The 25,031-nt window shown below is 44.5% G+C and overlaps 1 protein-coding gene across 8 annotated transcripts in view; it reads right to left on the reverse strand.

The window, feature by feature from the left end:
• SFXN5 (sideroflexin 5) overlaps positions 1–25,031 on the reverse strand; it is a 116,643-nt gene that overhangs the window by 88,852 nt on the left and 2,760 nt on the right. For all 8 annotated transcript variants that reach the window (XR_003438284.1, XM_027132014.1, XM_027132010.1 and 5 more), the window contains exons 2-3: positions 14,895–14,963; positions 3,063–3,140 (exon numbers count right to left, since the gene is read on the reverse strand). Coding sequence is in view for 7 of the 8 variants with exons in the window: in XM_027132014.1 (XP_026987815.1) it covers positions 3,063–3,140; positions 14,895–14,963 (147 nt within the window). In the remaining variant the exon portion in view is untranslated. The remainder of the gene's footprint in view (positions 1–3,062; positions 3,141–14,894; positions 14,964–25,031) is intronic.

A 25,031-nucleotide genomic window follows, 5' to 3' on the forward strand; every position in this document is an offset into this window, starting at 1 on the left:
AGGCAGGGGCGGTATCTCACAGAGTCACCAACGGAACAGAAGAGAAGACAACAGCAGAGGAGGGACAGCAACATGTTTTGGATGGAAGATGAGTAGAGTTTTAGTAACTGGTCCAGCAGAGAGGAGGAAGCCTCCCCTCAATGCCCGCAGAAGGCACACTTAAGAAGCTGGGCCATGGGACTTCCCTGATGGTCCAGTGGTTAAGACTTTACGTTCCAATGCAGGGGGTGGCGGGTTTGATCCCTGGTCGGGGAGCTAAGATCCCACATGCCTTGTGGCCAAAATAACAAAACATAAAAACAGAAGCAATATTGTAACAAATTCAATAAAGACTTTAAAAATGGTCCACATCAAAAAAAAAAATCTTAAAATAAAAAGAAGCCAGGCCACCACCCCCAGGGCACCAGCAAAGTTCAGGACTTGGAGGGACCAAGCACCCCAGGAACAAAGAGTTAATCACAGGGCTAAACACAGGGATTTGGTTGAAAATCTGTATTCAAAGCAGTAGAACCCCTCGGCCTTCCCCACACAGCTAGGTGACTCTTACCGCCCTCACCTGTATCCCCCAGACAATGGAAGTTTATCAACCTTCTGGAGAAACTGAATCCAAGTGACTCCAGACTTGGGAACACTAGCCTAGTGGAGAGTGGGAGCAGGTGAGGCTAAAAGCAGGGAAATTAATGAAAATCTGCAAAGTGAGTATTGGGACTCCAGCCTCCTTCCCCTACTTGGCTTCCAGAATGCAGACCAATGAGAAGTTACTGTATTTACAAAACAGGAAGAGGATCCTGTTAAAAAGAACCAAGAAAAGAAACAATCAAATAGCTCTCAGAAATTAAAATTATACTATCTGAAGTTAGAAATTCAATAGACATGTTGAATATAAACTCAAGGAAATTTCCTGTAAAGCCAAGCAGAGGGACAAAGTGAAGGAATAGGAGAGAAGAAAAGGAAAAGAAAATCTGAGTGTTAATCTAAGATGTTGAATATTTGACTAATAGGAATTCCAGAATGAGAAGAAATTATCAAAGAAACAGTATAAGAAAAGTTGCCAGAACTGAGAGATGGGAGTCTTCAGATTGAAAGAGGTCACCAGGAACCCAAAATAATGAATTTTAAAAGAGATGGCATTGTGGAAGTTTAGAAATAAACTGCATAGATAAAGAGAAGATCCTAAACATTCCCAAAGAGAGAAAACAGGTCACTTGCAAAGAATCAGGAATACAATAGCATTGGCTTTTTCAACAGCTAGACCCGAAGCCAGAAGAGCAATGTCTTCAAAATTCTGAAGGAATATGGTTATCAACCTAAAAATTGGAATTTTCTCCTCAGCCAAACTGTCAGTTAAAGCTGAGTGCAGAATTACAATTACAAATTACCTTCTTTTCAGATCTAAAAGGATTCAAAATTTTCTTCCCATTTGCCTTTTTTTCAGGAAGCCACCAGAAGAGGTGTTCCACCAAAATGAAGGTGTATACCAAGAGGAAGGCCTGGAGGGACGTGGTCTCCAGAAATGAAAGTTTCAGAGAAAAATAATGGAACCGAAGGACAGGAGTCTTCAGATTGAAAGGAGGCACTGAAAATATCAAAAGGCTGCTACAGGGTGCAGTAAGAATTTGAGATGGTACAAGGAAAACTATGTTAATGAGAAAAAATGAGGCAATTATTAAATCCAGGTAAAACGTAAAGTCGAAAAGGAGAGGAAACATAATCATGTACAACAAAGTTGTAATATTATTCATATAATTGTAATAATGTGAATATTGAATATCCATAAACCCCAAAACTATGATAACTATTTGGGGAGGGTGATGAGGGTAGGGGAGAGAAATGTGTTTATGGGAGTGAATAATAAGAGAGCTGAATCCTCAACTACCGTAATAGATAATACAAAAGAACTACTTGAGAAATAGCAGTATAGATAAGCATGTTAGTTTGAAATATAGGTTTCTAACTGAAGAAACAGCTAACAGTATTTGCTTCTGGGGAATAGAAATGGGAATTGAGGAGGGATGGGGCAACATACTATTTTTCCTTACAAGTGTTTTAGTACTAGTTGACTTTTTGAACTATGCACATAGATTACTTTGAAAAAAACTGTGAAATTAATTTTTAATAAATTTTAAAATAAAGCTTATGAACGAAAAGAAAAACTTCAGCACATCAACCATCTGTCTCTACAGTCACTAGAGCTCTAGAGCTGCGCTCTAAACTACATCTCCCTACCCTTCCCCCAAACTAAACAAAACCATCAACCTTTCAATTAGTTCTAATTCAAGTTCCTACAGGATATAAAAAAATGAAATTGGGCTTCCCTGGTGGCTCAGTGGTTGGGAGTCCACCTGCCGATGCAGGGGACATGGGTTCAAGCCCTGGTCCGGGAAGATCCCACGTGCCGTGGAGCAGCTAAGCCTGTGCACCACAACTACTGAGCCCGCGTGCCTGGAGTCCATGCTCTGCAACAAGAGAAGCCACCGCAATGAGAGGCCAGTGCACCGCAGCAAAGAGTAGGCCCCGCTCGCCACAACTAGATAAAGCCTGTGTGCAGCAAGGAAGATGCAATGCAGCCAAAAATAAATAAATAAAATAAATTTTTTTAAAAAATGAAATTACAGTGTTCTAGCCTCATCCCCACCATCCTCCCCCATATTTCCCACCCTCAATCTGAACTTTTGGGTAGTGGTATGCTGGTAAATGTTTAATACTTGATTCTTTGAGAAAAAAGTCCTGATTTATAGTATTTGCCAATTTCCATGGTGTAAATTCTCCTATTGTGGATGATTTCAAGCCATCACTATGATGTCACTGAATGTGGAATTGGGAAAAGATGCACACGTTAGCTCCAGCAAACTACTGCCTTAGGCCTCTCTAGCCTTATCAGCCTCCCTACCAGACCCAGGTTACAGGAGAGACTTGAATATCCCTTCCAAAAAGCCAGAAGTCCCCAAGGGATGTAGCAGCAGTAGAAGTGGATTCTGAAGGGAAGAGAAGTGGTTCTGGCTGCAGGGAGGGGGTGGTGAATTTGCCACCTTCCTTTCCCTCCCCACCTCTAGCAGAGTTACCTGCTCATTAGTAACCCCCGGATGCAGGGTCCCATGCTTGTAGTCTTCCAGCAGCTGCACAGCCTCTCTGAGACGTCTCTGCAGGCAAAGAAAAGGGACATTGAGGGACACACATCCAGGGCTCCGGCAACCCTCTCCTTGAAGGGGTGCATCAGTACTGATCAAGCGCTGACTATATTTACAGTGTACAAGGTCTGCCCTCCAGTTCATGGGACTCATGCAAAACATTAAAGAAGGCTACAGCCTAAATGTCCTTTCATAGGGAAATGGCTAAATGGCAGTGGCATAATAATACTATGGAACATTATTCAGCAGTTTAAAAGTAAAGTAGACCTACATGGCCATATCTCCAAGATATTTTTTTAAGTGAGAAAGCAAGTTGCAGAGCTGTATGATGCCGTTCGTTGTACCAAACAAACAAAACACACACACACAGAAAATAATATTTCCTATGAGAGTATTTATGTGAGAAGACGCATCAAAAATGCTCTAGAAGGAGACCCACCAAACTGGTGACAGGGGTTACCTCGGGGTAGGAGGAAAGGGCTCAAACTTGGCAGGCGGTGTAGGGAGGAACTTGAATCTTAATTGTAATATTGAATGTTTTTATAAAGAGAACATATTTATGAAATACTTATATAATTTCTTCCCAACATTTAAAAAACACTAGCAGAGATTTACATACTAAAATACATATGGCCACAGTAACTGATGGGGAAAGAAAAAAATAAAAGGATAGAATTGTTATGATTTTTAAAACCTTAAAAGCTAAAGAGACAGCAACAGTGAGAGAAGGTAGCCCTTATCCACCGAAAGACTTGTATAAGAATATTCATAGTGACACTCTTCAAACAGCCCCAAACTGCAAACCATTCAAATGTCAGTAATAGATTAGATAAGTAAACTGTGGTATATGCACACAATGAAATATTATACCTCATTTAAAAAAGCAAACTACAAATATATGTTATAATGTGGATGAATCTTCCCCAGATTGGCACCCCAATATCTCTCATCCCCCATGTTCTTCTAGAACTTTCCCACATGCCCCATCCAGAGGTACAGTCTATGTCCCCTCCCCTTGATCCTGAGCAGGCCTTTATGACTGCCTCAACAATAGAGTATAGCCAAGGTGAGGCTATGTGACCTCTGAGGCTAGGTATGCAAGGCTAAAAATGCACTAAAGTGCAGGGGACATGTAGTTGTGGGCTCAGTAGTTGTGGGCTCAGTAGTTGTGGTGCACAGGCTTAGCTGCTCCACGGCACGTGGGATCTTCCCGGACCAGGGCTTGAACCCATGTCCCCTGAGGCTAGGTATGCAAGGCTAAAAGTGCACTAAAAATGCACTTCCACCTTGTTCTCTTGGGATGCTCACTCTCTTGGAACTCTCTTGGAACCATCATAGTGTAAGGACGCCCAAGCAGGCTACTGAGAGACCCATGTGGATAAGAACTGAGGGCCTGGGGCTCCAGTTAAGCCACCAGCTAATGGTCAGCACCAACTTGCCTGCCATGAAAGTGAGCCATCTTGAAATGGACCTTCCCCAGTCAAGCTGCCCTAGCCGAAGCTGCATGGAGCAGAGAAAAACCATCCCCTCTAAGCCCTGCCCAAACGAAGATCAGTGAGCAAAAGAATTGCTTTTTGTTGTTTCAAGCCACTAAATTTTGGGGTGATTTGCTACATAATAATAGAAGGCTGATTCACATAATGATAAGCAAAAGAAGGCAAACACAGAAAAGTATATATAAAATTCATGGGACTTCCCTGGTGGTCCAGTGGGTAAGACTCCACGCTCCCAGTGCAGGGGGCCAGGGTTCGATCCCTGGTTGGTGAACTAGATCCCACACGCATGCCACAACGCAACTAAAGATCCTGCATGCTGCAACTAAACATGCCACTATGAAGATCCCACGTGCCGCAACTAAGACCCAGAGCAGCCTAAATAAATAAAGTATATATAAAATTCAAAAACAGGCAAAATGCACCTATGGTGGTAGAGGTCATTACAGTGTTACCTTGGGGCAGGGCCGGGGGGTGGTGGTACTGACTTGGAAAGGGCATGAGGGAACCCTCTGGAATAATGGAAATGTTCAATGTCTTGATCTGACTGGTGGTTACATGGTATAAACATATGTCAAAATCCATTAGGCCATACACTTAAGATTTGTGCATTTTCCTGTATGTATGTTATACCTCAAAAAATCAACAATAAACAGTGACAACAGTGAGAGAAGGCAGCCTATGTCAAGGTCAGATGAGGAACCCAGGCAACAGGGATGCTCATCGTGGGGAAAGAAACCCAGGGAAGCCACCATGTTCCCCTTTGACCAAGGGACAAACCTGGCTAAGGACGGGAGTACAGAGAGACCTCAACAGAAGCCCCTGGTCTAAAGGCAGCATGCATCCCCAGGGAGGGCACCCCGTGCGGCATTTGCTGAGCAGGCTGACAGTGGTCACATAGGATGGGAAATGAACAGCCACCTCCTGTACTGAAACAGCAGGACTAACTGCCAGCCCAGACAAGCCAGCCGGGCTGTCAGGGGGCCAGGAAAATGTCTCACTTGGGTGTAGCCTGACTGCTAGAAAGCACTGCCTCTCCCCTTTCAAATATATGCATCTCAATCCCTGAATTCCAGAGTCCTTTCCCAGAATCTGTTTGTTTCCAAAGTACAGATAGCTTTGTGTTTTTTGTTTTTGTTTTGCCAGTTATACTAGTAATCCATGCTGTTTAGAGAAAATGGCAGAAAAATTGAAAGCACACAAAAAATGTTTAATCACCTGTAAACATACCACTTGCAAAGTGATGATTTTCCTTCTAGACTTAATACATTTGTTTTTCATGTTGATTGTTGGTTTTAACTTGCTTAAGGTCACACAGAAAGTGAGCGGTTTAGTATTTCGAGCCCAGAGTTTAGTCAGACCCTTGCTGTCCCTGCAACCCCCCAAAACTTCCTAGTGATGCGGCCAGCTCCCCACCCCAAGCCTGCTTCCTCCCAGCCTCAGCCTCTGCCCCGACAATGAATGCTCTACTTTCCACCCTGAATGGTGAATGGCCCCGCTTTCTCATTATTTTCCCACTCCAGGGATTCTCCTGAGTTCCTCTAAGAACCTGGCCAGATTCCATCTCATTTGACATGGTCATCAAAGGGAGGCCTCTTGTCTCAGGGGTAAGTTCCAAAGAGCCCTGATCTTGGCATGCACTGAGAAAGAACCAAATCCAAAGTTTCTCAGGACAAGTCTGCGAATGCAGGACTGGGGAAAGCTAGAACGTGCTTTTCTGCCTCTGGGCCTTGCTAAGCCTCAGCTTGGCCCCCCAGGTCAGAGGCTGAGGGGTCAGGGCTCCTGGCACCTCTGTGGGACAGGCAAGGCCCCAGGCCACTTGTCTTGAGAGGTCCCTGAGGGCTGGCTGTCCTGGGAGCTGGACTCCTCACAGCAGAGAAGGGGATGGTTTTCAGGGAGACTTGAGGGATAGGTTTGCTTTAAACCCTCCTCCCACCCCAGTGCATTGTGACGCTTGAGAGGGATGGGGAAAGCTGGGGGTCAATGGCAGGGTGAACTCTGTAGGAGGTCTTTTCAACCAGGAACAAACAGGCAGCTAGGCCCTCAATGCAAAGATGGTGAGGGGCCCAGCTGGCTTGGAGACAAGGCTGCAGGCCCTTCTCTGGAGCCCTGGGCTGGGGGAGGGACGGCCCAATGTTGCTTCCCAGACTCCATCACCAGACTGCCAGAAAGTGTCACAGCATGTGTATTTGATGGGGCATGGTGTCCGGAAACTCCCTCAGGAAACAGGCACCTGGGAGGTCTGTTTCAGGGCAGAGAATTCGAACAGAGGTCCCACCCCAAGGCCCTGAGGGGAAGAAGGAAGCAAAAGGGCAGGCATGGAGTGTTAGGGTGGTAGCAGAGAGGCAGGAGACCCTACCGGACAGGAATGGGGATGGTGGGACACAGGGAGGAAAGGCACAAAAAAGAAAGATGAGGAAAGTCATCAGAAGCAAAGCTAATCTTTTTTTGAGGGAAGGGGGTACCCTGTAGCCCATGCCCAAGCTAAATGCAGACTGAGTATAATCCATGCTTGTCTAGGGAGGATGTCAAAATGATTTAAATATTTATTATAATATTTAATATGTTAAAATATAGGATGGGAGTGACAGCACCTGGTCAGGACGTGAGGAACACCCAGAAACATTTCACCCCCACTTCTGATAAAGGACCCACCCACTCCCCAGGTGGTACCTGCAGGTTCCCACCTCCTGATCTTGCCCACACTGTTCCCACCACCACCCATCCCCATCCCCAACCATCCTTCAAGGCTCAGGGCCATCTTCTCCAGGAATCTTCCAGAAATGTTCTCTCCGTCCTCTGAACAGCCAGAGAGCATTTGGTGTGTACCTCTCTGAGGTCCCCGACCACTTACCAGCATGTGCCCATGTTATCTGTCAGAGACTGCAAGGTGCAGGGAGCAAGGGACTGGTTTTAGGTATCTTTGCAGAACTGCAGGACACACCTACCCCAGCCCATCACCAACACAGGGCCACACATAATGAGCATTTAACAAAAATGAATGACTGAGACTGCTGGCGGGGAGAAGTGAAGGGTATGGTCAGGGTTAGGGATCCAGGTTCCAAAGCAGCAGGCCAGAGTCCCTCAATGATGATGCTGGTTTTACAGAATCCTGGGATTCCAAGAGGCCATGCATGCCCAGTTCACACAGGATGTGAATGAGAATACCCCAGTGTGTGAATATTACAGAACCACGTAGGCATTCCTTTCTCTGAGACATTTGGGGCCCGAGCGGGAAGGGCATTTTGGCACCCAGGGTCACAGAGTGGGTGGGGTGGCACCTAGGAACACCAAGTCCCCTCAATCCCAGTTCTGGGCCATTTCTATGAGACATGAACACAGAAGAGCCTCCTGTCCTCATGACAGTCAGTAACTGAGAGGGGTGGTCTCCCACAGAAACCACAGCAACGCCTGCATCCTGAAAAGCTGATGCCTACTGGGGCCAGGCACCCCAGATAAGAAAGGGAAGGAGAAATTGCACACAGAGAAATTGCAGAGCATGTTTAGCGAAAGTGGTGCAATTGAAACATGGGCATTTCAGGCAGTCAAAAGTTTGGGAGTCTCAAAGCTTGCAGAACTTTAAAAAAAAAAAAGTGGGGGAGGGAAGGAGGAAGGAAGGAAGGGGAGTGTCAATGGTCAGGGTAGAATGAATTGGCAGCGGGGGCGGGGGGCGGGGCCTGCAGATTACCTCCCGTCCTGCCCCGATCGCTGAGTATTTGATTGCTCTCACCTGGGCCAGTCTTGCACCTGACAAGGGCAGGGCCGCGCATGCTTACCTTGTCTGCAACCACAGTTTAAACCATTTCTTTGTGGCTCCCAAGCAGTGGGATTTGGGGGCCAAAGCCAATAATTTCTGTGCAGGCAGAGTCTCAAGCCCTTCTCTCATCTTCCCTCCCAGCGGTCCGGGGACCCACGGGGTTATCTGTGCTGAGATTGGTTCTTGGCTCACGCCAACCATGAGCTACCCTCTGGGAGGCCCAAGGGAAGAGGAAACCAGGGACACATGGGGAGAGCTCTGTTTCCCTGTGGCAGACCTCTGATCACCTTCAGGACACCGATGTGAGGTAAACCCATATAATTCTGGCAGCGTAACAGGTGGTACAGACCTTTAGAAAATAAATCTGTCCAGCTACCCCAAGAACTATAAAAACAATCATGGTCTCCAGCCTGGATACCCTACTCTTGGGAATTTTTTTCTAAAAAATAAATTTAGCAGAAATGAAAAATGATTTGCTGGAGACTATTTTTTGCAGGAAAGCAAAAATGGTAGGAAACAACCTACCTGTTAGACCTAAAAGTCTAACAGGGATGGTTATTTATACTATAAGACATGATTTCCCCAAATTATAAAGGCCTGGAAATTGATGATAAAAGCAAATAAAAAGTCTGTATTCAATGTAATAAGTATGCCAAAAACGGATACAGATGGGCAAAAACCTGAAGTGTATAAGGGTACTGACATTTGGAAATTTTTAAATTAAAAATTCCATTAAAAATTTTAAAATTAGACTATCTGATGCTGTCTAGAATGCATTTAAGTGGACATCCTTACTTACTGCTACTGAGAGCATAAACTGATATAATCTTGGTACAGGTTGGTACAATTTACAGGGCAATTTGGTAATATATATCAAAAGCCTTAAAATGCCTTTCATTCAGAAATTCTACTTTCAGGAATGTATCCAAAGGAAGTAAAGAGAAATATGGGGAGATTTATGTACAAAGGATATTTATTGCAATATTATTTATAATGGCAAAAGACTTGAAACTACCCAAATGGTCAATTGAGAAAATGATTAAGTTAGAGAATAGCCACATGATGGATTACTATACAGTTATTAAACACATTTTGAAACAACATTTGATGACAAGGAAAAATGCTCATGATATGCTACATGGAAAAAACCAATATATATCATGTACACATATGTCACATACGATTTTAAATATATATATATTTATGTATGTATACATGTATATACATAATACACACACAAATCTTCCTTGACTCATGATGGGGTTCATCCCGAGAAATCCACTATAAGTGAAAAGATCATCTCGAACCTGTGCCCCCTGCAGTGGAAGCACGGAGTCCTAACCACTGGATCACCAGGGAATTCCTGAAAATATCATATCTGAAGTTGAAAAAGCATTTAATACATCTAGCCCACCGAACATCATAGCTTAGCCTGGCCTACCTTACACATGCTCAGAACACTTACATTAGCCTACAGTTGGGAAAAATCATCTAACACAGAGGCTATTGTATAATGAAATGTTGAATATCTCATGTAATTCATTGAATACTGTAATAAAAGTGAAAAACAGAATGGTTGTGTGGGTACAGAATGGTTCTAAGTGTATCGGTGGTTTCGCCTCGTGATCACGTGGCTGACTGGGACCTGTGGCTTCCATGGCCCAACAACATGAGAGAGTATTGTACCCACTAGCCCAGGATATGATCAAAATTCACAATTCGAAGTATGATTTCTACTGAATGTGTATCGCTTTCATACCATCATAAAGTCCATCTTAAATTGGGGACTGTCTGTACAGAGATAGAGTGAGATATAGATACATATATATCTATATCTATATACACATTATACAAACCATCCTAATTTTGTACATATACATATACCAGAATGTTAATTGTGATTATTTCTTGCAGGTGAGATAATGAGCAGTTTTTATTTTCTTCTTTAGACTTTAATATTTAGAGATTACTACCCACATCACATCAAGAGGCCCACAATATCAGCTGTTTTCATGGTTAGTGATGCTGCCTCGTAACCTGGTGAAAGGGGTGTCCTCCAAGCTCTCCACTGTAAAGGTACCTTTTCCCCTTAGTAATTGCTAAATAATATTTGGAGGTGATACTTACCTGAAAGCATAAGAATATCCTGTTTCCCAACAACTTTTACTCTATGAAAATAGCATCCATTAATGATCCTTGTCAAAATCAGTTATTTTGTTGAGGATTACACAATGTTTATTTCCTTCTACATTTATTAGCTGACATTCTTCTGTGAATATGAGCTTCCCTCTTTCACAGTTTTAGTTTTACTATGGACTCATGGATTCTTCTTCTTATTATTCAATGTATTATAATCCATTGTTTTTCTTTTTCTTAATGTTCGAATTGTCCCGAATGTGGCTAGTGGGATGCAGCCACTTCCTGTTCCTGTGTCTCCATCAGTCTATGAACAATTTCTTACTTTCTGCAGCAAGTCTCTTTGCCTTGGGTGTGGATTTGGCCATCTCTCCAAGAAGCCCTGGGTCCTTTTTGTAAGTAATGGTATTTAGAAACCAAGATCTGAGTGCTAAGTGTGTTCATTGTTACTGGGGTATCATGGACCTTTCAGTGAACAGAGCCAGGAAATTGAGAAATATAAATGTAAGTGTGTGTGTGTGTGTAAATCATAAGTTCATATTGATACCTCCAATTCAAATACAACATCACATAGTTTTTGTCTTTTCCCCTACTCCATATTTGTATCTCCCTACTCCCATGGTGAGAACCCTGGTTCCCAACATCAGTATAACGATTTATTCTGTCCTACAATACACCCAAAATAGTTTCAGATTACTACCCCAGTACTAATAATGAGTTGGTGTTATTAACACTGTTTCAGTTGGTTTTCTATGTCCTTCAGAATGATAATCTGCCAACCATTCATTCTCTTAAATAATTATTGAATTCAGAATAGCAAACCCCTTTCATCTTCAGTTCATAATCTAAAGTAACTTAGAGGTCAGCTGGTATAGCCTTGCCCTGAGGGATCTAAATCTAATTCCATGACCTACGTGGAAGGACAAAGCTAGGGCTTCTGCCAGGTCCCGGTGGTTTCCTTCCTCAGGCCCAATCCTGCACACACGGCACCCTGGCAGTAGACTCACAGCCCCTCAAGATCCCTCCAAAGAGTTCACTCTTGCTGGACTCAGGAACCAGGCAGATTTTATGACAATATCCCAGGAATGATGGCGGAGGGGACAGCAACTTTCACAAGCAGGTATGACCGATCTCAAAAGGGCCCCCAGACACTAGCCTTCCAGTTCATCGTGGTTACTCGCTCTCCTTCCCACTGTTTTTCCCTCTTGTTCCTTCTCTCTCCTCTCTTTGGGAGGATCAAAAAGCACAATTCTTCCTCCTCTGTCAAGCAGGCAACCTCCTCCCTTTCTGAAGCCTTGCTCAAGACATTCTTAGAACAATGACAACCTTCTTCCTAAGAGAAATTATGGTGAATAAAATTTGCTCCACCTCATTACACATACAAGGGTTGGAATCTTTTTAAAGCTTGGTCTGTTATAAATTGCAAACAAGTAGCTGCAAAACTCTCTCAAGATGAGTCTATCCATTGACTCAGCTAATGCCCCTCAGAACCGGGTCACCAGAAGGCTCAAGCTGCCCAGGATCTTTCCACCTCAGGACACTCTGGCTTCCAGAGCCACCTCCTCATGTTCTCCACTCTCCTCCCATCCTCACAGATGAACAGGCCTGTCCAGATCTCCTCCCCCTGGGCAGCCACCACCCCACGCTCCCTCCCAGGACACCAGCCAAGGGCTCTGGGAGAGAAAGTGCTTTGAAGACATAAGCCATGGTCTGTGGACTGAGCCCAACAGAAGGGGGAACTGGCCCTCCTGGTAGCACCATAGTTTTGGGGGGAGGGGCTCAGGTAAGAGATTCTTTCCTCTTGGTGCCTCTAATTTCTCATTGTTTCCATGCAAATGACTTTGCTAAGCAACCTGCCTTGGCTAGAACCAGGGAGGGCATGAAGGGCCCACTCACGGCCCTTCCAGATTTTTTAGGGCCTAGAAGATCTTCTGTGGGCAGAAAATTTCCAAAAGGCCAGCAAGTAGTATTGGAAACAGTTCCCAGCTGGGATGCAGGAGGGAGAGGTCTAGTTCTTTCCAGGAAGCCTATCAGAATCTTTGATAAGGGGAAGAAACATGTGAAATTTGAAAACTATTCTAAAATTTCTGTTGCACTGGTTATTTCCTAGTCAGTAAATAGTTAAGTTTCCTTGACATTTCAATTAATAGTAAAAAAAAAAAATGTATGAGATTTTTAAATTTACCGATGGGGAAATAGGGAAAAGATGGTTTAGTGATATACAAGAATGCTGGGACCTTTCAAAATGCAAGAGTTGAAGACAAAAATGTGGTACAGGAAGAGAGCAGTAAAATGAAATGGTCTGGGAATGAGAGGAGGGTGGACTGGAGAGGTGCCTGTGAACAGCGCAGGCGGCGTGCTGCTCTGCAGCTGCCCATCCACCCCCAAAGTCCCTGCCTGCTTCTGTTAATCAGGGGAGCCCTGAAGAACCTCCGGACCTCCCAAGGCTCCCTCCACCATCTCTCAACGTGCCTCGAAGTCCACCCTGAATAAGCACTGGCCTTTACTGCCTCCTCCATCAAGCAGCTGGCATTTATGTTGGGATTTGTGTTGCAACTCTATCTAGCTGTGCACCGTTTGGGAGCTTTCAAGAAAGACACATAACCTAGGCTAGGTAAGTAGTTTCTCTAGTTGGGCGCTCTTCCAAATTTTTATGGAATCACTTTGATTACTCCTTAGGAGAATCTAGACAGGGCCCAGAAGTACAACAGCCTTGCCCTTAAGAGGCAGTACATCCAGAGGTAAGGTCAGCCAGTTAAATGCTTGAGTCCTTCATCCTTCCTGAGATACAGGAGGAAATCACGTATCAGGGTAATTCCCGCATTGCCTAGTACTGGGCTGCTCTCCCAGGAACAATGGGAATGGTTCTAGGTCCAAGTACCTAGCAGGCCGTGTGCTTCTTTTCCCTCCAAGAGTTGAAGCAAGCCAATGCTCAGCACAGAGAAGATGAGCAGAGAAGTGCTGTCTACTCAGGGGGCTATAACTCAGAGGCTCAATGACTTGCCTCAGGGTATGTGGGGACCCAGAGAGGGAGCTCAGGCCTTCTTCCAGCTGAGTAATCTTGGGAGGGTTCCCTAAACTTGAGTTACCTAAACAGGAATGCAGAGGGCTCTGGAGACAAGCATACCTGCGTTCATACCCTGGCTCCATCACTGGCCAGCACCATGTGCATGAGACTTAACTTCTGTCTGCCTGTTTCCTCATCTGTAAAATGGAACTTAGAATAGAATCTACCTCATAGGGTTGCTTTGAGTTAATCTGACGAGCTTCTACATGTAAAGGGCTTATGACACTGCCTTGCTCACAGAAAATGCTTAATAAATATCTGCTGCTTTACATGTGTATCATTCCTGTACACATCTGTAAATACAATACAAAGGATATAAAGACACACTTCTTGGGATGGCTCAAATAAATCTGACAATACATTTAAATTTGATAATATCAAGGACTGGTGGAGCAACTAGAACATTGTAGATGAGAATGTGAAATGTACAGCAATCTTTAAATGACAGTTTGGGAGTTTCCTACGAAGTTAAACATTTACTTACCACACTTACCGTATGAGCCAGCAATCCGAGTCCTAGTTATTCACACAAGAGAAATGAAAGCATACGTCCACACAAAGAATGCTCAGAGCAATTTTATTGATAATAATCAGAAAATGGGAACAGCCCAGGTGTTCATCAGCAAGTGGATGGATAAACAAATTCTGGAACATCCTCTCAATGGAATGCTGCTCAGTGGTCAGGAGGGATGAAGTACTGATACATGCAACAACATAGATGAATCTCAAAAGCACCATGCTAAGGGAAAGAAGCCAGACACACAAGCCTACATACTGTAGGACTCCACTCATATGACATTCTAGAAACAGCAAAACAGCAGGGACAGAAAACAGATGAATGGTTGCCAGGGGCTCAGCATGGGGTGTGGGAGATGGATTATAAACAGGCATGAGGAATGTGCTAGGGTGACAGAAACGTTCTACATCTTCATCATGGTGTGGACACGACTCAATATGTTCGTCAAAACTCATAGGATGGTTCACACATAAAAGGTAACCTATACCTTATACTCAGCCTCACCTATCCGAGGAGGGAACTGTGTAGGGAGAGGGTATGAAGGATCCTTTTTTGTTCTACTTAAATGCATCTGAACTGCATGAACTCTTGTAATACAATCCATGTACTTGGTAATAATTTTATGGAAGTTTGAAATAATAATAATGACATATATCTACCTTGAAGGGATGTGGTGAGATTCAGATGAAATGAGATAATGTGTATAAGGCAAACACACAGATGACCTATGGACCTTCCAAAGTCACAAGGTATAAAGGCCAAGGGGTCTCCATCGAGAGTGACGGCCATGACTCACCTCAGTGACAAAGAGTGTGCGAGGGTCGATGATGTCCAAGAAGTGCCTGAAGCGACCGTAGAAGGATGTCTGGAGAAGGGGTGGGAAAGGAGACTGGATGAGTTTCTGTACTCCGTCCTCCAGACAATGGGGAACACTACCCACAGCTCATCCTTACTGCCAGTGTCCCACAGTCCCCAGGACTCCCCAAGCGGGTGAGGAACACCAATGAGGCCTTACTTCTCAGTGACCTGAGGGCAGCTTTCCCAGGTCTGAGGGCTTTCTAAAGTCAACTCAGAAAGACCATTAAGACACTCAGTGACTGTCCCAATGTCTCTTCCACGTGCCTCCCATTCTGCTCCCAATGCCCTGAGATCTACGCCAAGCCTTTCAGCAGCTCCCGGGCACCACTGAGCACGCAGACTGGAGGGGAGGTCTGGTGCCAAGCCCTCTCCCAGTCTCTCCTGCCCAGCACAGCCTCTCTGCTTTACTTAGGACCCTCGAGTGAGGTAGGGTCCCTCTCCAAAGTCCAGCACAGGCACTGTCCCCAGGTGGAACTCAAACACGGTGGTGCCCAGCTCGCAGCCCTCAGGCCTTCCTTCCCCCATAGCCCCATTGCTGCTGTGAGGCCCAGGACAAGGGGCCAGCTCCCCTATCCTTGCCCCAGAGCAGGGGCCTTGGAAAAGGAGGGCTTTGTGCTAAACAGGCCACAGGCATTACAGCACAATGAAAAGAAACCAAGCAACGCTGCTGCTGGGCCTTCTGCCCTCAGGACAGGGCCAGCTTGGCAAAGCCAAGCTCAAGGGGAGGAGAGAGGGCACAGAGCTAGGGGACAAAGGGGAAAGCTGCAAACGCCGGGGGTTCATGCCTCACTACACTCAAGCTGTGTCCCAAATCCTCCCTGGAGCCCCACAGCTCTCCAAGCTCATCCTCCGCTCAGTGGAGGAAGAAGCCTCCACACTCTTTTCCCTTCTCACTAGGGCACCAGACCCTGCAGCCGATTTCTGCTCCTTCCGCTTCCCAATAAAGACCACAGAAGGACCCGGGTCACCAAAAGGTCCCCTGCACACACCAGGCCCCATGCCACCTCCATCTCTCTGCTCACCATGGCACCCCCTGCGTGGAGCAGCCTTTCCACCCCCAGCCTTTCACAGACGCATCAAGCTTCCACACCATTCCTAACTAAAACAGTTGCTTCTCTAACCTCCTATAACTCAAATGGCCTAAACTATTTCCCAATTTATACATGATGCTCAATCAGAGACGTTCAGAGGTGTGGTCAGGGGTATATGCTGAGGACACTCACTGCTGCATTATTTATAAAGGCAGATTGTTAAAATGACGATCCATTTACATGATCGAACACTACACAGCCATTTAAAATCATGTTTTCAGACAATGTTTATGACATGCAAAAATGCTTATGATTTGTGAAATGCATGTAAAATGCATGATTCCAACCTAATAGACAGGAGATAAATAGAGCTAGATGGATATTAAATGGACAGCAAAGAGACGGGATGACATCCACTAGAATAAACCAGGGTTCCTTAGAGAAGTGGCTGATTCCAGGGCTGGGGCAGGGAAAGTACACGATGAGACTGGCACATATTGTTGTGCTAGAAAGTAATGAAGTGCCACACCCCAAAATGATGGGGCGTGTTCAAAGGACCAGCAAGAGGCAAATGGACGTTGTGTGCCTCTGAGAAGTTCCCACTAGTGCTCACATAGTATTCTGAAGGGACTGAGTCTAATCATGTGAAAACATCAGACAAACCCAAACTGAGGAGCATTCCATAAAATAACTGGCCTTGTTCACCAAATATGTCAATGTCGTAAAGACAAAGAAAGACTGAAGAACTGCCCCCACATTAAAGGAAACTAAAGAGACAAGACAACTGAATGCAACGCATGATTTTCGACTGAATCCTGGACTAGAGGGGGAAATGCGCTCACGGACATTGCTGAGAAAACTGACAAAATTGGAATAGGATTATAGATTAATAAAAGTAGTGTACTCAAATTAAATTTCCTGAATAACTGTACTGTGGTTATTGCTATAGACTGAATATTAGTGTCCCCTCAAAATTCATATGTTAGGGCTTCCCTGGTGGCACAGTGGTTAAAAATCCACCTGCCAAGGCAGGGGACATGGGTTCGAGCCCTGGTCCGGGAAGATCCCACATGCCTTGGAGCAACTAAGCCTGTGCACCACAACTACTGAGCCTGCACTCTAGAGCCCGTGAGCCACAACTACTGAGCTCTTGTGCCACAACTACTGAAGCCCACATGCCTAGAGCCTGTGTTCCTCAACAAGAGAAGCCACAGCAATGAAAAGCTCACGCACCACAATGAAGAGTAGCGCCCGCTAGCTGCAACTAGAGAAAAGCCTGCGCAGCAACGAAGACCCAATGCAGCCAAAAATAAATAAATAAATAAATAAAAATAAAGTTCCCTTAAAAAAAAAAAAAAAACTCATATGTTAAATCCTAAGTCCCTAGGTGATGGTATTTGGAGATGAGGCCTTTGGGAGCCCTCATGAATGGCATTAATGCTGTTATATTGACTCCAGAGAAATCCCTTGCCCCTTCCACCATGTAAGAGCACAGTGAGCTGTCTATGACCAGGAATCAGGCCCTCACCAGATACTGAATCTGCCAGTGCCTTAGTCGTGGACTTCCCAGACTTCAGAACTGGGAGAAATTAATTTCTGTTGTTTATAAGGCACCCAGTCTATGGTATTTTTATTATAACAGCCCAAACAGACTAAGAGATGTAAGAGAATGTCCTTGTTCTTAAGGATACACTGAAGTATTAAGGGATAAATGAATATAATCTACTCTCAAATGGTTGAGAAAAAATAACATGTATAGGAACTTCCCTGGTGGTCCAGTGGATAAGACTCCGCGCTCCCAATGCAGGGGGCCCAGGTTCAATCCCTGGTCGGGGAACTAGTTCCCACATGCATGTCACAACTAAGAAGTCCACATGCCGCAACTAAAGATCCCACGTGCTGCAACTAAGACTCAGTGCAGCCAAAATAAATAAATATTAAAATAAATAAATAACGTGTAAATATACAGGGTGGTAATAAAATCTGGAAATGTAGGCATTATTATTCTGTTTACAGATTGAAGATGTTCTTGGTAACATGTATATTTGCTATGTTTCTGGACTTTATGATCATCTGTAGACAAAGAATAATAAAGGAAATGTGACAAAATGTTAAAAACTAGTGGATCTAAGCAAAGGGTATATGGAATTTCTCTGTATTCTTCTTGCAACTTTTCTGTAGACTGAAACTGTTTCAAAATTAGGATTTCAAAATCATATTATTTAAAAAGCTAGATGAAAATATATTAAAATGTTAACAGATTTTTATTTATGGATTTTTATTTCCATATCTTTTATATTGCTTTTAAAATGAAAAAAAATCAGTATTATGTATAATATAAATAAGTAATATTCTATTTTTTAAATATATATTTAAATTAAAATACAAACTGGTCTATTACTCGATTATAAGCTCCTGAAGGATGTGGGCTATTGGATATTCTTTCTGTATTATCTTCCTTGGCTCCTGGTCTTGTGTTACACACCTAGAAGAGGCTCCACAAACACACTGGCCACAGGAATGAATGAGTGGGCCGGTGAACAGCCAATGCCCGGCAGTTAGCAGCCCAAGGAGGGAAGAGGATCAGCAGGGGCAGAGGTGAAGGCCTGAAGGAGAACGGCCTGAGGGAAGCAGCTTCTTGAAGATGATCCAGTGCAAACATCCAGCCTCTGTCTTGCCCTGTGGTCTGTCACTGCCTTCATCCTGTCCCGGCCCTGCTAACCCTCTCGTATTACTCTCCACCACTGCCACTGGGAGAGAGTCCTAAGTAAGACATTCGGCTCCATTGATACCTACAAACCCATACTGGACTAGCTGAGGGAACACCACGACGAACAAGCCCGCAAGGAGCCGAGACCATCAAGAGAGACAAACAAGTAAACAGATAACTATAAAACACTGTGATCCCTAGGGCTTCCCTGGTGGCGCAGTGGTTGAGAATCTGCCTGCCAATGCAGGGGACACGGGTTCGAGCCCTGGTCTGGGAGGATCCCACATGCCGCAGAGCAGCTAGGCCCGTGAGCCACAACTACTGAGCCTGCGCGTCTGGAGCCTGTGCTCCGCAACAAGAGAGGCCGCCATAGTGAGGCCCGCATACTGCGATGAAGAATGGCCCCCGCTTGCCACAACTAGAGAAAGCCCTCGCACAGAAACGAAGAGGCAACACAGCAACAATAAATTAATTAATTAATAAACTCCTACCCCCAACATCTTCTAAAAAAACAAACAAACAAAAAAAACCAACACTGTGATCCCTGCCTAAATGAGGCATCATTATGGGCACAGGAGACACAGTTTATTCCTCCCTAGTGAGTCAGGAAGCTTCCCAGAGGAGCTGGGATGAGTGGATGGATGAGTTTACCTAGCAGAGAAGGGTATCAGCAAGAGCTCAAAGGCATGCAGGCTCGGGTCAGAATCTGCACCAGGCTCCTGTGGTTTTTTCAGTCATTCACCAAATAGCTATTGAAGACCTACTGTGTGCCTAAGACTGTGCTAGGTCCTGGGAGTAGAGCAAGGTTAACTGACTAGGGGAATGAGGAATAACACAGTCATGGTAATGCCTAGATCTCTAGTCAGACACTAATGCTTATTAACCAGGATAAGGAAAGCAAGAAGCATACTGATTTAGTGGAGAGGAAGATAACAGTTCTGGATTGGCCACATAAACTTGTGATACTTAAAGGGCCTTCCAGATGTAACCTCTCAACAAACACTTAAACATATAGGCCTGAGATTCAAGAAAGGGGTTCTGAGTTGGAAATGCTAGGCATACATGTCCTAACCCAATCAGACTAACCTCCCCCACTACCCTGGGAAAAAGTCAGGCTTACTGACTCACTGCAATGAGGGAGGCCACAAAGTAGAGGAACTATAAGGCAATTTTGTCAAACAAAGGGAAAAAATTGAGTTAGTGCAGAATTCTGGGAAAGGTAGAGTAAAATAAATGAAGCAGTACATTAACAGGCTGGAAGCAAAGCAGGGCTGTGGGGAAGGGGGTCCACATAGGTCTGGACTGAGAAGTAGACGTAGGGTTGTTTTTTTTTTTTGAAAACTATAAAGTTAAAGCTCCTTATTTGAAGCTCTGCAGTTGCGTTGATTCTCTGAGTCAAAGTGCCACAGGCCCACCAATCAAAAGGGGAATGTGTCATTCCTACTGTTACCTGGTTCTACAAGGATTGAACCATTAGCCACGGCAGTCTCTAACCTTCAAGACACCCTGAAAGGAATTCAGGGCAGAGTTCAGGGCGGAGATCAGGAAGGAGGCTCTCTGTGCTCTGGGAAAATTGGCAGAACAGGCCTTCAGAGTTAAATATTTTCAGGACAAATCTTTTATGAACATGGATTCTTGCGTCTTCCCATACTTAGAAAAGCACTAAAACCATTAACTAAGATATCTGCTCCTCATGCGTGGCAGCAACCTTCTCCTGAGATGTGTGCTTGATTACAAGTACCCTTCGCCAAGATCATATACATGCTGACCTCCCCCTTTACCTCTTCAGAGCAGTTTCTCAGAGCTCTGTGAGAGGGTGTCTTCCAGACTATAGTCCTCAGTAAGATACTAAATAAATCAACTCACAGTTCTTACGTTCTGTGTTTTTGTGGGGGTTTTTTGTTTGTTTTTGTTTTTGTCTTTTACATCTTTATTGGAGTATAATTGCTTTACAATGGTGTGTTAGTTTCTGCTTTATAACAAAGTGAATCAGTTATACATAAACATATGTTCCCATATCTCTTCCCTCTTGTGTCTCCCTCCCTCCCACCTTCCCTATCCCACCCCTCTAGGTGGTCACAAAGCACCGAGCTGATCTCCCTGTGCTATGCGGCTGCTTCCCACTAGCTAGCTATTTTACATTTGGTAGTGTATATATGTCTATGCCACTCTCTCACTTTGTCACAGCTTACCCTTCCCCCTCCCCATATCCTCAAGTCCATTCTCTAGTAGGTCTGTGTCTCATAGTTTTGGAAGTTTTAGCCACAGCAATCAGAGAAGAAAAGGAAATAAAAGGAATCCAAGTTGGAAAAGTAGAAGTAAAGCTGTCACTGTTTGCAGATGACATGATACTCTACATAGAGAATCCTAAAGATGCTACCAGAAAACTACTAGAGCTAATCAATGAATTTGGTAAAGTAGCAGGATACAAAATTAATGCACAGAAATCTCTGGCATTCCTATACACTAATGATGAAAAATCTGAAAGTGAAATTAAGAAAACACTCCCATTTACCATTGCAACAAAAAGAATAAAATATCTAGGAATAAACCTACCTAAGGAGACAAAAGACCTGTATGCAGAAAATTATAAGATACTGATGAAAGAAATTAAAGATGATACAAATAGATGGAGAGATATACCATGTTCTTGGGTTGGAAGAATCAACATTGTGAAAATGACTCTACTACCCAAAGCAATCTACAGATTCAATGTAATCCCTATCAAACTACCAGTGGCATTTTTCACAGAACTAGAACAAAAGAATCAACGTTGTGTCTGTTTCTTTCTAAGTCGACACTACTGATACATTTTAAACAGCAAAGTTTCTGGCAATCTATGACCTTGGAGAATGTGAATTCTCAGTGAGTATGAAAGAGTGGCTCCCCAAAGAAGGAGGTGGCTGGGATACCTCAGGGCTGAGCAGGCCCTAGTCAGAAGCACTCTTCTTTATAGCTGCCTTTATGTGTCTGTCCTCCCTGCCTGATGCAGGACACAGCAGGGAAGGTTTCTACCTTCTCGGCCTAATTAGTTTTTATTACTTTCTCAATAGTTTAATATGTATGACTTTTTTTGCCCTCCAAGATTCAGACCCCACTTTTACCCCATCAGATAATCAGTGGATGTCTTTCCTTCCCTTTTGCTTCACTGGAAAAATGAGTCAGCCAAGTAATTCCTTCCGTTTCCCTTCACAAGAAAGGTGAGTCAGCTAATTCTCAGCAGGGGCTCGAGGCCTGCTGCCTTCCTAACTCTGGGGCCTGGCCCAGGAGAGCACAGCCAGAGAGCTGCCTCGGGAGCAGCAGCTGTGGGCAAAGGCCTGAGAAGAAACTGACAGCCCGCCTGCACCCAGACCTCTAAATCACTGAACCTGCAGCCCAAAGGCGGAAAGGCTGGACCAGCTCAGTAGTCCTCAACCAGGCTACACACTGAATCACCTGGGTTTTCTAAAATCCAGCCTGTACACCCAAGGATTCGAATGCTATTGGCCTGGGGTGGGCTCCAGGCATCGGTGTCTGTTTAGAAACCTGCCCAGGTGATTCCTGTGCAGCAGGGGTTGAGAGCCACTGGACTGGAAGGTGTTGACCGTGTCCACAGCACAAACAAGCCCCAGGACCAACCCTGGGAAACAGTCGCTCTCTAGCCTATAGAACGTAAATGTATAACTACCTGCAAGGCATTTTCACTTTAGAACTTATTTCAGGCAAACTATATGAGAAGCTTCCCCATTGCCTCCTGACTCTCAGCCCACACAAACCTCTCCATCTTGAAGTGAAGAGTGCATTTTCCTGCCCACAAGCTCCCTGGACCCCAGAGAGAGCCCTATGCAACCCACCTGCTCTGCTACCGTAGGCCTTGGTGGATTTTGGACCCAGGACACACACAGCACACCCATACCCCCAGTCGTCATAGCAGATAAGTGAGATTTCAGAAGAAACAAGGAAGTTTAAAAAAAAAAATAAAGCAAACTTATTTCTGGATAGACTGAATCACAAATGGGAAGAATCATGTGTGTTTGTTTCCTGTCCTGGGGCCCCAAATTGCCAAAAACGGTGTCAGGCCTGTAGGAAGAAAAGAGTGGGTTCAGGAAAGGAAATGAGCAGAAAAGGAGGAGGAAAGGGAGCAGTCAGTTCACAGAGCTCCCCCAGGCACTCCTGCCATCTTCCCTTCACCTGGCAATATGGGGCAGTGGTTAAAAGTATGGACTTGAGGGCTTCCCTGGTGGCGCAGTGGGAGAGTCCGCCTGCCGATGCAGGGGACGTGGGTTCGTGCCCTGGTCCAGGAGGATCCCACATGCCGCGGAGCGGCTGGGCCCGTGAGCGGTGGCCGCTGAGCCTGCACGCCCGGAGCCTGTGCTCCGTAACGGGAGAGGCCACAACGGTGAGAGGCCCACGTACTGCAAAAAAAAAAAAAAAAAAAAAAAAAAAAGTATGGACTTGAAGTTTACAGGAACAACAGGGGACAGAGGAACATCTTAACTTATACCACAGAGATACCTTCAGTCACATTCAGAATAGGGAAATTGTACAGGACAAACAATGCAGTTTCTTCAACAAATAGAAAGAAAGAAAGAGGGAAGAACCAATAGATCAGAAGAGATGAAAGGAAACTATCAGTCAAATATGATGTGTGGGCCTTGTGGGATCCTGAATGAAACAGATCAATTATTTTTAAAATGATGTGACAATCAGGGAAATGTGAATAGTGCAATGGACTGAACGCTTGTCCCCACCCTACCCCCAAAGTCATATGTTGAAATCCTAACCTCCAGGGTGACTGTTTTAGGAATTGGGGTCTTTGGGAAGTGATGAGGTTACCCTAATGATTAGGATTAGTGCCCTTATAAAAGAGACCCCAGAAAGATCCCTCCTCCCTTCTGCCATGGGAGGTTACAGCTAGAAGATGTTATCTATGAACAAGAAAGCTGACTCTCTTCAGACAGTGAATCTGCCAGTGCCTTGATCTTGGACTTCCAGCTTCGAGAACTGTGAGAAACAAATTTCTGTTGTTTATATGCTACCCAATCTATGGTATTTTGTTACAGCACCCCAAACAGACTAAGACAAATAATGACTGGTTTGATGATATTAAGAAATAATTATTTTAGGTGTGTTAGTGGTATAATGGTTATGTTAAAACTAATCAAAAAACCCTCTGATACCATGTGAAAAAGAAGGCACTTCACCTCTGTGACATTCTCCCCCTAAAACCCATAACCATCTAACCATGAGAAAGACACTAGACAAACCCAAATTGAGGGACCTTCTATAAAATATCTGACCAGTACTTCTCAGAACTGTCAGGGTCACCAAACACAAGGTAAGTCTGAGAAACGGTCATAGATCCGAGGGGAGACTGAGGAAACATGACGACCAAATGGAATGTGGGATCCTGGAACAGAAAGATAACATTAGTGTAAAAGATAGTGAAATCCAACAAAGTCTGGAGTGTAGTTAATAGTAATGTTCCAATGTTGGTTTCTTAGTTCTAACAAATGTACCGTGGTAATCTGAGATGATGACATTAGGGGAAACTTGGGTGAAGGTTATACAGGAATTCTGCTACTTGACTTCTGTACACACAAAATTATTTCAAAAATTTTAAAGTTTATTTAGAAAAGCTAACCAAAAAAGTCTTTACTTTTGAGAGATATCTACAGCACGTACAATGAAATAATGGGCTTTGCTTTAAAATAATTCATTGGTTGGGGTGGGGGCATATAGGTGAAATGAGGTGGGCCTCACACTGGCAACTGTTGAAACTGAGTGACGGGTGCACAGGAGTTCATTGTCAATTGCCTCCACTTTTGCGTGTTTGAAAGCCTGCATAATAAAAAAGTTGACAATAAACAGACAAACGTAGACTCTGGAGCCAGACTGCCTAGGAAGTAACTGAATCTGTTTGTGTGCCGGTCTTCTCACCTATAATACGTGGGATAACTGTACCTGTCTCACACGGTCGTTATGAAAATTAAATAGGTCAATGCACAAAAAGGTTAGAACGATGCTTGGCTAGCATTATCATCTTATGGGGAGAAAGACGGTAACAGACCAAAGCCCATCGAGGCAAGCTGTCTTTCTCCACCCTCTGACACTGCTCAGTGGCCCTCCTCCCCCTGCCCCCTTCACAGGGAGATCCTTGAGGAATGAAAGGAAGAAGGGTTCTGGGGGGACTCCAGGGAGTAAGGAAAGATCCTGCCTAGTCTTGCAGAAAGCAGTGATACTGGTTGGGGGTTGAGAGTGGTGTCCCTGGATTGGGCTCTGGGACTGAGCCCTGGATTATGAACCACTCAGAGTTCAAGGGGCTGAAAGTAGCCAGTGTGGTGGGAAGCAGGAT

Source organism: Aethalodelphis obliquidens, unplaced genomic scaffold (genome assembly GCF_003676395.1).
Source record: "Aethalodelphis obliquidens isolate GAN/ISIS:26980383/991018 unplaced genomic scaffold, ASM367639v1 scaffold40, whole genome shotgun sequence".
In the NCBI taxonomy this organism is placed as follows: Eukaryota; Metazoa; Chordata; class Mammalia; order Artiodactyla; family Delphinidae; genus Aethalodelphis; species Aethalodelphis obliquidens.